General features: G+C 30.9%; 1 protein-coding gene across 2 annotated transcripts in view; it reads left to right on the top strand.

Moving 5' to 3' along the window:
• The window catches only part of LOC107453950 (aquaporin AQPAe.a-like), a 22,425-nt gene extending 5,537 nt beyond the window's left edge, over positions 1 to 16,888 (top strand). For both annotated transcript variants that reach the window (XM_043051609.2, XM_043051608.2), the window contains exons 2-3: positions 13,852 to 13,932; positions 15,315 to 16,888. In XM_043051609.2, the coding sequence (XP_042907543.1) occupies positions 13,852 to 13,932; positions 15,315 to 15,449 (216 nt within the window). In that variant the 3' untranslated portion in view covers positions 15,450 to 16,888. The remainder of the gene's footprint in view (positions 1 to 13,851; positions 13,933 to 15,314) is intronic.
• Positions 16,889 to 17,776: the final 888 nt, after the last annotated feature.

Below are 17,776 nucleotides of genomic sequence, written 5' to 3'. Positions count from 1 at the left end.
CGCTATTCTCTGAATTCATATATATATATATATTTCAACTTAAAATTCCAAATAACGACTGCCAAATATTCGGACTGTACAATTAAAAATATAATTTATATGTAAACCTTTGGTTTTTGTAATAAATATATTGGACAAACCAGTAATTATCTTAACATTTGAATTAATCAACGTCGTTCAGATAAAAAACAGTAATAAAATTATACATAATCTAGAACTAAATCACTTTAGTGTACTTAATTTTCACAGTGTTAAAATTAATATTTTAGGTACAGTGAAAGATTTTGTTTTAAGATTACAAAAAGATCAAGAACTAATTAAAACTTTCTTAACAGAGAAAAACTAAATGTAAATTTTATTTCTAATATCTAATAAGATTTTAATAAACATTATAATTGTAAACCAATGAACGATTTTGTTTTCTCCCTTAAGAATAATGATGTATAAAGCTTCAAAATCTTGTTATTAACTTTTCTTTTATTAATTTACGTTTCAAAATTTTTTGCTTCGATCTTGTAAAAGCTAACGTGAGGAGTAAAATTTCAACAAATAAAAAGAAATATCTAGCTAATTTAGATTTTGTTATTAAATTTCAAAACCCTACTTTTGATTTTTACATTTCATAATATTTTTGAAAATTTTAAAACTTTGCTTACATTAAAAGATTTTAACATAATTAAAAGCTTAAAATATACTAAATCTTTTGGTCGAGTTGTTTTTAATTATAATAATATTAGGAATATATTAGGAAATATATATCAGGTATTAGGGATATATTAGGAAATATATATTTTATTGCATATTTTATTAATATATCCGATTAGGAATGTTACCGTAAAGAAAAGAAGTATTTTAAATTTGTTGAAAACATCATAAACATATTATTACTGGTAATTTAAATATTATCAAAAGCTTAGATACTTAATTCTAAAAAGGCACAAAATTTAGACCCATTTAATATATATCAATTAATAAAATTCTAAAATATTTTCTTAATGATCTCAATGATATTTGTTTAAAGATATAAAATAAATTCCCTTTACCTTTAGGTATGCTAACAGAGTGGAAATGGGGTGCTTATTATTACTTTAAAAACTTTGTTTTCAATAATAAGGATAATTTAAATAACAGTAACAATTAAACAAATTTTTCTAAAATTGATCAATCAATTAAACAACTACAAAAATATTTCGCAATTACCCCCATAGACAAAGCAGACGATAATTATGCAATCTTCTGTGAAATATTCCATGTTGAACTTTTAAATAAGCAGTTAGAAAATATTAAAAATTTTAAGCTTAGTAATTAAAATAATATAATTATCATTAAAAAACTTTTAGCTTTATATAAGAGGTTAAAAACTAAAATTGGCAATATACAATTTTCATACTTAATTATCAATGCAAACATTCATAAAATTCCTATTAAATTTAAAACAATTACCCGTGGATCTAATATTTACCTAACTAAACCTGGCACCATTTTCTCTAACTACTTGAATAAAACAATTAGCGATATTATTAAAGAAGGCTTTTCTCGGATTATCACTAATTATCAATCGATTTTAGAATTTATTAAACAAAATAAAATTCATTCCATAGCGACATTTGATTTTCAGAATCTCTTAAACTAGAAGATGTTCTTCTTAAAATAAAAAGATAATGTAAGGTAACTTTTCCGTTAGCCGGACGCAAGCGAAAAATCGCCTAATTATGTAGAATTCCGCCAAATTTCTTGTAACCAAAAAGTTATGTTAGTTTGGGGCCACGTGCGCTATTCTCTGAATTCATTCAAAACCAAGCACGTTTCCTTTCTTTTTGTCATCTTAATTTTCGTTTAACTGTTTTGTTTACAATTCATTAATACTTGTTTATAGTTGAACGTTTTCGAATTTTATTCCGTTGACTGTTTCGTCATTCGCTTCACTTGGCAACTTGGCTCGCGTTCGGTTCACAATTGGCGACATTTGCGCCCGGCTAACGGAAAAGTACCTAATATAGAGCAAAAAAATTTTTTGTAACGAAAATAAAAAAATTAAAAACGAATAAAAAATTATTTGTTACATTTTATTACTTTATTTGAAAATGATTAGTTAATTGTTTCACGATTTAAAATTTCTTATATAATTTTGAACAACGAAATTTTAAATGGTGGAACAAGTCAAATAGTTTCCGATTTATAAAGTTTAAGAAAAGGCATATTTTTAAATTGTTATTTTCAAGAACTATTCAACCGACTTTGTTTATAGACGGTATTTTGTCATTGAAAATTAATAATTCAAAATAAGGTTAAAAATTGTGTATCAAAAATTTTAAAACTATTTTCGACCATTATTAAATAAACAATTAATGATTATTGAAAGAATTGTTTCTCCTGAAATTATCTTTATATGAAGGAGTATTATAATGGTGTGCAAAAAATATCCTTGATTCGCTTTAAATGTTCAAGATTTTTTTTAAAAAAAAAAACTGTTTTAAGAATGAATGTTTATTCGGAGATATTATGTTTTTGTGTCTAGTTCCGTTTCTTAATAGCTAACGCTAATTAATTAGCATATATTAACCATTAGCACTTTAGATGATTGTGGTTGGTACTTTAGCAAGTGCAAATCTGATAATTAAAACAAAAGTTATGCGGAAGTTTTCTTTTACTATATTGTACCTGTATAGATATAAAAAAATAAAACAAACCTGTGAAAGTTAAATTCATTAATTTTCATGTGTACCTGATAATTTTCTTATTCCTTTTGAATATGCAGTTCTTGATTTATCATAAGTCCTGAGAACTCCAGGGCTAGGGCCCCTAGATTTCAGGGGGTCCTCAAAATGATACAAATACTTACATTTTATGTTTTTCCTTAAGAATTATGTATTAAAGTTATGAATTAACAAAAATTGAAATAAATATACAGTCTCAGGTCATTATAACGACCAGGGGACCTCTAACAGATCTGTGCCTAGGGCATTCCTAGATCAGGCCCTGTGAATATCTATGTGTTTTTAATACAATTTTGTCATTTTACAAATAAATACAGATTGCATTTTTCTGTGTTGTTTAATTACATCAATTTATAAAAAAAAATTATTCGATGTAATTATTCATTGCATTTAAACTAGTATTGCCTTAAACGTGAATTAAAAATTAACGAGTCGTAGCAGGCGTATCGGAGACCCCCGTGATTTTTGAGTATACCACCCGTCTTCTTCGAGGTTATACCCCCCCCCTCTCCCTTCTCAAGATGACGATGACTGCATTCCAAAATCACGTTTTGAAGTCCGTTTACATTTTTAATGATCAATGAATAAAAATTTACATAAATTTGTCAGCATCGATTGAATCAATTTAAATTTGTAGGACATTTTAGGCAAGGTCAGTAAGTTTGCTTTTTCCTGCGTCTTTTTTCATCAACTAAACCATGATATAAATGTTGTAATACTTTTCTGTTGCATTTCAATTTGTACTAAATATTGATAAGAATCTTTTTATGGTCTTATAAATGTTTTTTTTTTTCAATACTATTTTAAATATACAAGTTTCTATTGATGGATACTTAATTTGCGTCCTGGGTAGATAATTTGCTTTTAAAATACACCTTATTATAAGTGAAATGAATTATAAATGAGCAATCTATTCTCTGTTTATCATAAAGAATAACATTTGTTCGAGACAATGTGTATAATTTCATTCAAATAATATTGGTTTTTTTCTTAGCAATTTACATAATATGAAATTTAAAGCAGAAAAAATTAATGTTTGTTACATGATTTTGTTTAAAAACTTTTTTAAATGAACCGAATTTCTATCAATGAGAATTTAATGAAGATGAAACTTATTTTTAATAATATTTAAATTATATTGATAGTTTTTTCATTAAATATTTTACCCAAAATACCGTGTATACATACATACATACATATATATATATATATNTATATATATATACATATATATATATATATATATATATATATATTGCACTTTCTGCGTCTCGAAGTGTTTCAAGTGTGAGATTTCAAAATTCGTTCAGAAAAAAAAATTCCTCGCAAATGAATTTTTAAATTTTTTTAATCACTTCATTAAAAAAAGATAGGCCATAAGATATCATTTTATTAAAAATAAAAATGAAGGCCATACGCAACCAACGGCATGATTGTGGCAATGTGGATCGCACTTTCCAGAGAAGTGTGATCAGTAAGCCGCCACGAGCGACCGATCACTTCACACTTCAGTGCCTTAACCAGCTATCGCGGCTCGTTTTATTTAATAAAGATTGAATAAATGTTCAATTGTTTACAAATTTTTAAGTCTTTTTAAACTATGCAGTTTTAAATAACAAATTATCAAATTTAAGCGAAAGTGGTTGAATAGTTCTTGAGTTGTGAAATTTTGGAAAAGTCATATTTTAAAATTCTATTTCTCAAAAAACTATACGACCGATTTCGCTTAAATTTTGTATTTTGTCATTTATAAGTCCACACAGTTTAAAATGGTGCAAAAACTTGTATGCCTTAAAATTCTATATTTTTTCGCCCCTTTTTTTTTAAATTGAAATTAGATAAACGAGTTTTATAATTAACTGAATTTTTTTTGTTCGATTTATAGCCAAGTTCTTCGAAAAAAGAGCAAGTTATGCAAAATGTGAAATCAACATTAAGGGACCCAAACTATTGACCACTCTTTTAAATTATCGAGGCTATATTTTCCATGTTTTAATACTCAAAAATTCAAATCCGCCGTAAAAAAAAAATGTTTGTTAAGTACGTTTATGTGTTTGATTCTGCAGCTTGATTAATAGATAGCATGAACTAATTAGCTTATTTGGGGTCACCACTTTTAACCTCTATGATCAATACTTAGTTTGTGACAGTTTGAACGTAGACTTTGACTTTGCTTCGAAATATATTGTTTAAAACGGGCATCAAAGCTCCAGACATATCGAAATAACGAATATAATATTTTTTATCAGTTCTAAACTACCAAGAATTTCTTGTTAACTTAAGCTTATTGCCAAACTATTAATATCGAATTTAAGTATAATGATATATTGATACATCAGTTGATATGCTTACAAAAATAAAACCATGCTGTAACAATACCATATTAGCATATAGTCAATTGAAGCGAACTGATTTTTTTTAAAACTAAGTTAGAGCTCAACGTGACAAAAGCACAAATGAAAGCATGTAAATGGACATACTATAGTTTCAGTTCTATAAACAAGACCCTTTCTCAATGTCATTTTCATGATAATAAAAGTAAAAAAAACTAAGCAAAAGAGCTCAGACGATACCCGGATCTTTACTGAAAATCTTAAGAGAAAACAAAGCGTTAGGGTCCTGAAAAGACCCCTGTTCCGAAGACTACAATTTTGATCCTCAGCAGTTAAGTTAACTCAGCTTAGTTAAGTTAACCTCATCAATTGACTACTACTGTTAAGTGCAAGCAGGATTTGGTAGCTGAATGCTCTTATATTTGTATTAGCACTGTGAAGACCGCTGCGACACTGAACTACCGTGATCTCCGGTACTCAGCTTTGAAATGATGGTTTGTCCGAGACGTAAAAGCGGTCGGTGCGCAATGCCCACCACATTGTCCACAGACTCCGGCACAGATTCTGTTACGAGGTCCGTCATTTAATGGAAAGATCACTGGCTAGAAGTTTAACAGCTGCAAACTCATGAAAATTCGAAAAATAACTTGTTATTCTCTTAAAGGCGTTATTATGCTGAGTAGTCAATAAAAGAATGGGAAGAAACATTTATAACACTAGACTTTATTAAATGATTCATTCAAGAAGATTGCTCATTACGAATGATTGCTGAAGTGGATTGGTTGATTGGATTGAAGAATGATTGCTGCAGTGGAAAGATATACTGGATGGTAAAAAAAAAAAAAAATAGTGCGNTAAGTGAAAAAATGTTTTCGATTTATAGCCAAAAGTTTCTAGCAAAGAGCAAAATACGCAAAATGTGGAATTAACATTAAGGAACCCAAACTATTGACCAATCTTCTAAATTAACGGGGCTATATTTTCCATGTTTTGATACTCAAAAATTCAAATCCGTCGTAAGAAAATGTTTGTTTATTCAGGAAAAGTACACTTTTGTGTATGATTCTGTAGCTTGATTTAGATAGCATGAACTAATTAGCATATTTGGGGTCACCACTTTTAACCTCTATGATCAATACTTAGTTTGTGACAATTTGAACTGAACTTAGACTTTGCTTCAAAATATATTGCTTAAAACAGGCATCAAAGCATTACAATTTGCTTCAGACAAATCGAAATAATGAACATAATATTTTTATCAGTTTTAAACTACCAAGAATTTATTGTTAACTTAAGCTTGTTGCCAAACTATTAATATCGAATTTAAGTATAATGATATCTTGATACACCAGTTGATATGCTTGCAAAAATAAAACCATGCTGTAACAATACCATATTAGCATATAGTCAATTGAAGCGAACTGATTTTTTTTAAAACTAAGTTAGAGCTCAACATGACAAAAGCACAAATGAAAGCACGTCAATGGACATACTATAGTTTCAGTTCTATAAACAAGACTCTTCCTCAGGGTCATTTTCATGATGATAAAAGTAAAAAAAACTAAGCAAGAGAGCTCAGACGATACCCGGATCTTTACTGAAAATCTTAAGAGAAAACAAAGCATTAGGGTGCAGAAAAGACCCCTGTTCCAATGACTACAATTTTGATCGTCAGCGATGACTACTACTGTTAAGTGCAAGCAGGCTTTGGTAGCTGAATGCTCTTCTATTTTTATTAGCACTGTGAAGACCGCTGCGACACTGAACTACCGTGATCTCCGGTACTCAGCTTTGAAATGGTGGTTTGTCAGAGACGTAAAAGCGGTCGGTGCACAATGCTCGTCGCATTGCCCTGAAAATGTGGAACCCAGATCCCGCCACAGACTACTACTAGTTACTAGGTCCGTCATTTAATGGAAAGATAGCTGACGAGAAATAAAGGAAGTTTAACAGCTCATGAAAATTCGAAAAATAACTTGTTATTCTCTTAAAGGCGTTATTATGCTGAGTTGTCAATAAAAGAATAGGAAGAAACATTTATAACACTAGACTTTATTAAATGATTCATTCAAGAAGATTGCTCATTACGAATGATTGCTGAAGTAGATTGGTTGATTGGATTGAAGAATGATTGCTGCAGTGGAAAGATAAACTGGATGGTAAAAAAAAAAAAATTAGTGCGTGGAGTCCCTCCGAGCGGAAGAAGTTAAACTTCGTAACCTGCGACGTTAATTGTAGAAGAATCAGCAGTCGTAGAAGGATCACTAGTTCTATTCAACGACTCTTTCTTTCTGCTCCGCTCGCTTCCGTGCACTGTAATAACGGTAATATTGTGCATTTTTCCCTCGTGGACCTCTTGAATCACAGGAAGTGCTTGTGGTTGCCTCATCGTCTCGCCATGGAAAATGTATTTGTATTAATAATGTATGTGAATGCGTCATAATGTAATTTCAAAAGGTAAAACTTAACAATCAATTGATATTCACAAGAGACGTAGTACCTTGACATAACCTTACATCCGTCGCATTGTCAGTGGAATTGTTTTCACTCATTTTTTACAATTGTTATCCACTAAATTTGAAAATCAAAAATACTATCCTATTAAATTGTATGTGTATCAAATCAAACTAAAAATTTTTTTTCGAAAAACAATACTTTTATGACTTTTATTATGTTTATGCTGGTGAGAACTAAAACAATATGGAAATGAATGAGGGAAAATTGGATCCTACCACGTGATTTCCCTGCCAATAAAAATGTAGCGTTAAACGTTTAACGCAACCTTGTTGGAAGTCGCATAAGAAGTATAACTTCAAAAACTTCATTGGGCTTAAAAATATTATGAAGATAGTACTAAAAATCGTCATGCTTCGAGCGCTCGAAAGTACACATCCATTCATAAGACTCGCCAAGCGTGATTTTTTTTTTAAAGACTTGACTGTTAAGTTGTCAATGAAAACTGTTAAGTTGTCAAAAACTGTTAAGTTGTCAATGAAAAGTGAAAAATTGATGTGAACTGCTGTGAAATAGAAAGTGAAAAAGAAATTGCAATAATAACTGGATTTTGCTATGAAAGGTTGCTTTTTTGTATAGATATTCAATAGCATAAAATTAAAACAATTGCATAAAAACAGTCTTTTGCAAACGGAAGATTTTGCATTCGATAATGTTAAAATGATACTCCCCATTGATCTCGCTCATTAATTTCCGTTTTAGAAAAAAAAGGAACTATTCTGCGTTCGTTCGCGAGCCTCTGGTCCAGGATGGATGGTAAAAAAAAGAAAAAAGAATGCCGCGATACACCATCTTAGATAACATCTTTCGTAAAGAAGATTCTCTTCTAAGAAAGAAATCTTCATTGTTTCACAAAACTATTTTTACTTTTTTTTATTTTTTCAAACAAACACCCTTTGTTTTCTACTGTTATTGAAAGAACGAAACCTTGAAAATTCTTTTTTTTTTCTTCTCTCCAATGAGGCAATTTATGCGGGCGAAATACACAAGTCTCGTGAAATACATACAAAGAATATCACGAAAAAAAATTTCATTCTTTCTTTTTTTTGTTTTGTTCCTTACTTACCTATACAACCCATATTTACTTTGTATTTTAAGTGATTGGCGAATTCTTAGTACTGGAATATTTCATGGTGAATTTCGATTTCTTCACGTTTCATAATCATTCTCTCTTACTTCAAAATAATTTTATTTTAAAATATTTTTAGGAACAATACTTTATTATATTTAAGCCACTATTTTTGAATATCGTTTTGATTTAAAAATTCTGAGCTCTTGCAGCTAAGATAACAAATGTTTTTGTTACCTTATGTTTGTTGTTTTTGTTTGTTGATTTGATGTTTTTCTTAAGAGTGATTTCTGTATTATAAAAGTTAGTCTCTTTACCTGTCATCGTTAGTCTGAGTTCGCAAAAAAAAGAAAGAAAAAATCCAAAAAAAAGTATTGGACATTTTATTCCTAGTCCAGTCCAGGCAATGGTGGAAATGTTTATTTTTGACATACGTATGTTTCTTGAGGNCTGAACTATAAATCTGGAAGAAAGCCGAAACTAGTTTACAGATAACTTAAATAATAAATTACTGTATTATTGAAGTTTGTTTATAATACAGTAATTATAAACAATAGTTCCGGGGAAAAAACTGAAAGAATATTGAACAATGAAACTGGAAGAAAACCGATACTAGTTTACTGATATCTGTAAACTAGTTTACAAATTTCTTAGATAAATTACTGTATTATTATACTGTACTGAACTATAAATCTGGAAGAAAGCCGAAACTAGTTTACAGATAACTTAAATAATAAATTACTGTATTATTAAAGTTTGTTTATAATACAGTTATTATAAACAATAGTTCCGGGGAAAAAACTGAAAGAATATTGAACTAGAAAAGTGGAAGAAAACCATTACTAGTTTACAGATATCTTAGATAAATTACTGTATTATTAAAGTTTGTTTATAATACAGTAATTATAAACAATAGTCCCAGAAAAAAAAACTGAAAGAATATTGAACTATAAAATTGGAAGAAAACCAAAACTAGTTTACAGATATCTTAGATAAATTACTGTATTATTATTATACTGTACTGAACTATAAAACTGGAAGAAAACCAAAACTAGTTTACAGATATCTTATATAAATTTTTGTTTTATTAAATTTTGTTTTTTTTCCCATTGTGATAGTTAGTCTGAGCTCGCAAAAAAATCTGGAATATTGGACATTTTATTCCTAGTCCAGTCCAGGCAATTCTTATTTTTTGCATACTTATGTTGAGGCGCTGAACTTGAATCCTCATTTTGCAACCGAACTTTTTGTACAGAAATATTTTTTTTCCGAGAAAAAACTGAAGGAATATTGAATTATAAAACTTTTTTGTAAAAGACCAAAACTACTTTACAGATATTCTTATTTTTGTGCGAGTAGTTTTTAGATAAAACTTGATTTAAGATGGAAATTTCTGATTACATATTTCGAAACTAGAAAATATTTTCTACAAAATTTATATCTATACTTTATCCACATGGTGATAAATTAAAGAATTACGAGATCGTGTTATTTGTTTATGCAATTTACGGTAACCGTGATATAGTTCTGTTTTGTGCACCTGGCAACTTCGATGCATAATTAGTTTTTTTATGTTCCACATGGCCTCGTGTCTGTCTTTGTGTTAAGTCTCGGTATAAATATATAGTGAAAGAATTGAAGTCTTTGAGAAAGAATCTTTGTGAAAGAATTTAGAATGTGTCACTTAAGAGAATTGATACTTTACTGGCTTGGCTTACTCGAAATAGAATGAAAAGAACAGTTGCAAACGTATATAAATGCCACATTTCAACAACCAATCAGGATAGAGATACCCACAATACGCCACTTGCGGGTATTATTCTTTATTTACATTTTCAATGTAAGCAAACTACTGCCCGATATTTTCGCGTTGTGAGAATTGTTTCTTTTTATTTAAAATTTACCGATTTTTCCCACTAATGTGTGAGAAATGCAATAATATGACGTTATTACACGATTTTTTTTATTAAATATTTATCAAATACTATTCCAAATGAGTACTCGTGCATATAAAAAAATTATGTTTCTTTGTTTGTTGCCAACTTCGTATCGCTGCACCAAATTACTTTAATCTATTACTCCAATACTAATTGTGATTCGAGAAGCGTAACAATACCAAGTTTTAAAATATGAAGTAGTAAAATCATGAAGCAGACACCAGATGTAGATTATAACGTTTGACTGTTATTCCATTTCCTTTCTTTTCATAAATATACTTCATATACAAGTTTGTTATGTTGTACAAAATAAATTTTTACCTGCTTAAAGGAAAGTTGGTGTGACCATAGATTTTTATTTGAAACTATTTGAAATGTCATTTCATTAGATGATTAATAACATAAAAGTTTTCCATTGACAGTGTAAATATATTCCGTTGAAGTGTTTCCATTTAAAGTGTAAATATAGAATTTATAGAATACATTCTTTAGTTTCTAGCTTTGAAATATTTCACCAGCAATTTTTTTTCTTAAGTAAAAATTTTTAAAGTTTATCCTCGAAAAAAAAACATATTTTCCAGAAAAATTCGTGGTCAGCAACCCCATTTTGTTCATTTTTTATTGGAACATAGGTAAACAAGTTGAGAAGAAATACAAGAAAATACTTATAAAATTTTTAACCTCTATTAATTTTATTCCCAATTTTTCCTTTGAGGTACTGAGAGAGAACATCATTCCAGCTCAATGGTCGTTTTTCCAGAGATCGTAATTCTTCAATTTATTATCCTACAGAAAAAGTGTAGCTATAGAATTTATAGAATATGTTCTATAGTTTTGAAATATTTTACCAGAAATTTCCTACCTTAAGTAAAAGCTAGTTTTTCCAGTTTTTTCGCATATTTCCCAGCAAAAGTTTGGTCCCCAAATGCGGGTTCATGGTCAGCACCCCATTATGTTTATTTTTTACGTAAACATAGGTAAAATACCCGAAATTTTAAATCTTTCGTAAAAAAAAAAATTGCCCTCAAAAAGGCAGATTTTTCCAGTTTTTTTTCTAGGGAAAAAAAAACATATTTCCCAGAAAAACTTTGGTCGCAAAATACGGATTCGTGGTCAGCAACCCATTTTGTTTATTTTTTATGTGAACATAAGTAAACAAGTTGAGAATAAATAAACAAGCCACCTTCTCTCTGCTTTGCTCCTTATAATAAAGAAGCTAAGGTAGAAATGTATTTCTGGAAAGAACGGGTCGCTCTCTCTCTATAAATAGAAAGAATGTTTATCAGCGCCGCCACTACAACATGTTGGCTTCAATTCTGAAAGTACCGCCGGCAAATCCAAATAATCATTAAGTTAATGGGAAAGACAAGTACTTTTGTTACTGCAGCCTAGTTTAGAATGATCGGCACATTTCTATGAATTGGAGGAGTAATGCATACAATAGTTTCCTGGCCCGTAATGTAACAGCAATGACTTGAAGTATAGAAACAAAAAAAGTATCAAAATGAAAATCTAATCTATAAAGCCATGAAAAAAAAAAAAAAAAAACACCGGCAAAAATTTACAAATATTGTATTTCTCTTATTTTATTATTATTTTTTTAAAAATATTTTTGTAGGAAACAAGGAAAATAGTAAAAAAGTGAAATTTTCAGAGAATAAGAAATTATAAGAAAATTGAAAATTTTATATGTAGTAAAAGCTTAAGTGCCCAGTTCAGGGGAACCCTATTCTACTCTACACTCGAACCAAAAGGAGGATTGTTTGAAAATATTTATAAAGATTTCAACTTGAAATCGCAAGTTTGATGATAAAATTTATGAAACGTGTATAGTTATGATGCAAATACAACGTTACAAATTTACATTTTAAACGCACAGTCGCAAAACACGTGATACTAATAACGACTGAAACAAGAAATTTACAGCATGAAAATGAACAATCATATTCAAAAACAATGAACAATCATTGCTGAAATCAGAGTCAGAGAACAAGCTGCTTTAAGATTACCTCGGTAGCTTAACCGCCATGCATTGACTTCGAATAAATAAAAAAGTGTGGCAAAAATATTTTGGGTTTGAAATTTTTGTCAAATTTGTTGTTTTGTCAAATTTTGTACTCAGAAATAAAGAATGCATTGGGTCTTCAGCCCTACGCATTTTATAAATAAAGGGCACAGCTCCTTCTAAAATTAAAATTTTTCACTCAATATTTGCGTAATTAAATTTGCAATTAAAAAGAATTTATAATTTTTCGTGTTTGAATTCTAAAAAAAATGCGGGCTTTAACATTTCCTTAGTGAAAACTGCAAGCAAATTATCCCTTACTTGCCTCCCCCTCCCCCCCGTCGAAGGAATGTACGGTCTTATAGCTGATCAATGGGAAATTTTTTTTTCATATGCCACAACGAAACAGAATACAAAAAAAAAAAGAAAGATAGAGAAACATAATTTACAGTTAAACAATATCTTTAATGTGATTTCAAAACAATTTGAATCATAAGTTTAAATTGCGTGGTTTAGATAATTCAAACCCAGTTAATAATAATCTCTCTCTCTCTATATATATATACATATATATATATGTACATGGAGGGGAGGAAAACCCCAAAAATCTTTTATGGTTAGCCCGACCGTAAGAGGACTCTTACAATGATTCGTGTACCTCTGGGGATATTTTGCGTCAGCACTGTTCTCAGTGAGAGCCGGGTGCGGAATTTGTATCAACCAGCCATCGTTGGGACTCGAACCCGGTTAAATTCATTGGAAGTCGAATGCTCTATCCCCTTAGCCACGACGGCTCGAAATATACTGTTTTATATTGCCTTCGTGGAGGACATTTTTGATGGATTCAACCCGCATTTGCGTTACATGGAGAGGAAAACCACGAGAACCTCCCACGGTTAGCCTTACGGCAAGGGGACTCTAACTCACGATCCTTCTACCACTGAGGATATTTCACGTCAGCACTGTGCAAACCGGATGCGGAATTCGTATCCACCAGCCATTGCCGGGATCGAACTCCAGTTCACCTCATTGGAAGGCGAACACTCTGTCCCCTGAGTCATCGCTGCTCCAAATATTCTGTTTGATATTTTATGTTTAACAAGAAATGCTGTAACATCAATCAGAACATATTTAATGAGATATCCTTAAAGTAATTAATATTTTAAGGGCATTCGAAATATAGATGCAAAAATATGTGTACTAAAATTTGTTAAGATTTAATGCCATGAACTTGCCGCTTTTTATCCTAATTTATGATTGATTTTCTCTTTCGCAGATAAAGTACACTGGTGCGAGTATGAACACGGCGAGATCTTTTGGTCCTGCTGTTATACTCAACAATTGGGAGAATCACTGGGTGAGAATTTTTTTTTTTTTAAAATTATAATCTGAGAGTTCTGTAACTACAGGATGTTCCACCAATCTTTTTGAAATTTTATCGAAAACGGATACTAGACACATTTGTAGCAGTAATAGTACTTTATTTACGTCGCTCTAGAGCTGCTCAGTGAGCTATTGGCGACGGTCTAGGAAATATCCCTGAGGATGATCTAAAGACGTGCCATTACAGTTTTGATTCTCTGTAGAGTTGATGGGTCCCCGCTTTGGTGACCCGACTTTCCGAAGTCGATTCTCGTTTTGGGCCACTGTGGGCTCTCGACACATTTGAGGTAGCAAACTAATACTTATGTGAGAAATAATATCAAAACAACTATTCAATAGTTATAATATTTACGCGTAGTCGACAAGTAAGAAACATTAGCTTCAGTATAGATTAAAAAACTAATCAGGGTTATGAAGTTAAAAATTATTATAATTTTGTTCCTTTCCTACTCAATTATATCAGCCGTGGTATCATCCAGGAAAGTTTTGACGTTGGTTCCACTAGCCCTGTTTTCAGACCCTGGATGATTGAAGAAAAAAATATTGCGAGTTGTCATTTGTTATAACCTAGACATGCTTTAGAACAAATCGTCTACGAGATGCGATTTAAATGGTCACTCACTGTCCTTTACAATGAAATCTGGACGAACTACATATCTACAGACGCGGATACATCTCCATACCAGTACACAGTGTTTACGACGAGGTAAGGTACGGTGCTTTATTTACGTCTCACTAGAGTTGCACAATGGGTTATTCGCGACTGTCTGGGAAACATCCTTGAGGATGATCCGATTCCGAAGACATACCATCACAATTTTGATCCTCTGCAGAGGGGATGGCTCCCCTGCTTTGGTAGCCAGACGGTTGAACCGTTTAACGAGGACCGATATCGTACACCCTCAGTCCCTAGGCAGGCTGGTCAAAGTGGTCACCCACCCTCTTACTGACTGCAGCCAGTGATGCTTGACTTCAGTGTTCTACTGGGAACCGTGTCTTAACGATCAGTCCTGGTTTTCAGCGTAAACTTCGCCATTTGTAACAGAGAACTGTAAGTTTGTGTGAATACTGAAGGTTCCTTATTGAATCAACAAAGGCTCCGATTCAGATATTGGCACTGATTCTGTTTCGAATCGACCACAAGTTTGAACAATTTTCATCAACTGATCAAACGTGGTGTTTCCCTATTCTCTTCTTTATAATTAGCACTAAGAGTTTTTCTATTTACAATTGAGACAAGTTTAAATACAAAATGTTACTTAAATTTCTCAACGTACCAAAATGTTTAGACAAATTTCTCATTAAGAGCAACTTTATTTCAACTTGAATTGACTTAAATCTTTTTTTAAATTTCAGATATACTGGGTAGGACCTATTCTCGGAGGGGTGGTAGCCGGACTTATATACGAACACCTCTTCGCTGCTTCACCTCATGATAAAGAAGAACATTCTCGAAACTACAACGATTGTGACAGGACGACATCCATATAAAACAACGAAACAAACAACTTTTCAAATGGGTCACCACAGCAACGAAATTATGAAAGTACTGTTCACCATTTAGAACGTATCGGTAATGGTGGTAGAACAAATTTTCTTCAGATCGTTTTCAGTAAACATTGATTCATTATAGCTTTTTTTTTCTGAGAATATGGTTCACTACTGGTCATAATTCTTTGGATGAACTCAAAAGTGACTGTGTTCTTAATTCTTTTTTCAGCTATCGTGTACTTCGATTTATTAACGGAAAAAGGTTGTGAAAATATATGGCCATGCAGTTCTCCACTTTCATTTTTTGGTGTCTTTGTGAACATTATGGCTTTGATCGAACGACTTTCTGGTGGCTCTATATTTTTGGAACAACCTCGAGACAGATGTTCTTGTTGGGGCAAAATTCAGCTGCTAGCTACTTTTGGAATGATTTTTTATAAGTTGAAAAGCAAACCGTTCGGTAGTTACGACGACATGGTCTTAGGGATGATGATTGAGAATCAGTGGTGGATTTAAAAATTTATAATTACATTCGAGAAAGCCAAACAGTTGCATTCATCAGTTTTCAAGTCATTTGAGCCTTAAACTGTAATTTTTTCTTTCATTATAACTTCAGATGGCCAGTAAAATAAAACCACATTCGCTGACACAGAGGTGATAAATAAAAAAAATATATGCAAGGCTCTAAAAAAGAATTTTAATATTTTTAGCATAGACAAAAGGTACGATAGTGTTTTCTAGTTCTACCATCCATTACGAACCAATTCTATGGCGACGTGATTAAATGATAGAACGATGTCATTCATATGAAATTCGTTAGAATTGAGCTTTGTGTCCTGATGCCATCGGATCACTGAAATTTCAAATCCATTCGTTCGAAACTAAACCTGATAGTTATTCCGTGCAAAAGTTTTTGAAAAATTCCACTGTTTCGAAGTAGTTATAAATATTTGGTGTTAGTACCTAAGAACTCATCCTTCTTAAATCGAAGTAAATCTTCTTGGTATGAACTCCAGCCCAGATAATTTTGATTGTTTTCCGTCCAGAAAGATGAAGTGTTAACAAAGGGAACAACCAAGACCAACACGATTTCATTTTAAGGGAATGACTACTCTTTTTCTCTATATATTTATATGTGTATAGAAATTTATTTTGTCACTAAATGGCATTAAATTTTGTCATTAAAAAATTGTGTCTTTTTTTTAAAATTAAAAACGTCTATTCAAGACAAAGAGGAAAGGAAAGCAATAGCTTGGCATGTCCTCCATACATCGAAAGTTTGTCGGGATGTTCGATAATAATTTGAGAACCGGCAGCACCGATTTGGATTGTTCTTTTTCCAACAGTTTGCAAACTTTTATAGAGTGGTTTGTAAGGATAGATAGAAAGGCGGACCAGCTGGTCGCCGGTAATAAACTTACAAATTTTGGTTTATGCAATCTTAGCACTACTTTTATTTCTGGTGTTTACAAGGTCGCTATACCACGGGAGGCCAATTCTGATTACCTTCTATTGGTATTTTAAAATTTAAAGAAACTCAGTTTGTTTATGGTGGAAAATGGAGTAAAACATTTCAAGGAAGGGTAGATGAACGATTATTTATTGCTATTAAATAAAAATATCGAAAGGATTCTTTTTAGGTGTTGAATATAAATAATTTTCTGTTATGGGAAGAAATAAAATAAATGCTAAAAATTTTAAGTCCAAAGATTTACTTAGATTACATTTACAAAATCACGATATTAATTGTGTGATCGTAAATTATATAAAGGGGGCAACTATGTTTCCAGGAAACAAATAAGAACAAGCAGGTTTCAAAAGGTTTTTTTTTCTTTTTTACTATCATAACATTGTGAAATACATTAAATTTCCATATTAAAAACGATTTGAAAACAGGAAACATTTAAATGCTAATATATAAAAATAACTAGCACTTTTAAGTAAGACAAAAGAAAATATTAAAAAATTAAAGATCAAAAAGTTTTTTTTTTAAATTATAACTTTTTTTTGGAAAACAAACACGCTTAGCGACATTAAATTTCTTTTGATTCGNTGCTAATTTATTAAAGTCTATATTTTAATTTTTATGATTTTACACGTTTTAAGTATTTTGACGATTTTTAAAGCATTCATTTTTTGGTTTGACAATGAAAAAATTATGTTCGATTGCAAATATAAAAATAACTAGCACTTTTAAGTAAGACAAAAGAAAATATTAAAAAATTAAAGATCAAAAAGTTTTTTTTTTAAATTATAACTTTTTTTTGGAAAACAAACACGCTTAGCGACATTAAATTTCTTTTGATTCGACTTCAGAATTCAAAACG

The sequence above is a fragment of the Parasteatoda tepidariorum genome, chromosome 6, assembly GCF_043381705.1.
Source record: "Parasteatoda tepidariorum isolate YZ-2023 chromosome 6, CAS_Ptep_4.0, whole genome shotgun sequence".
Lineage (NCBI taxonomy): Eukaryota > Metazoa > Arthropoda > Arachnida > Araneae > Theridiidae > Parasteatoda > Parasteatoda tepidariorum.
Note: the sequence above shows the minus strand (reverse complement) of the source record. Positions and strands in the feature narration are given on the sequence as shown.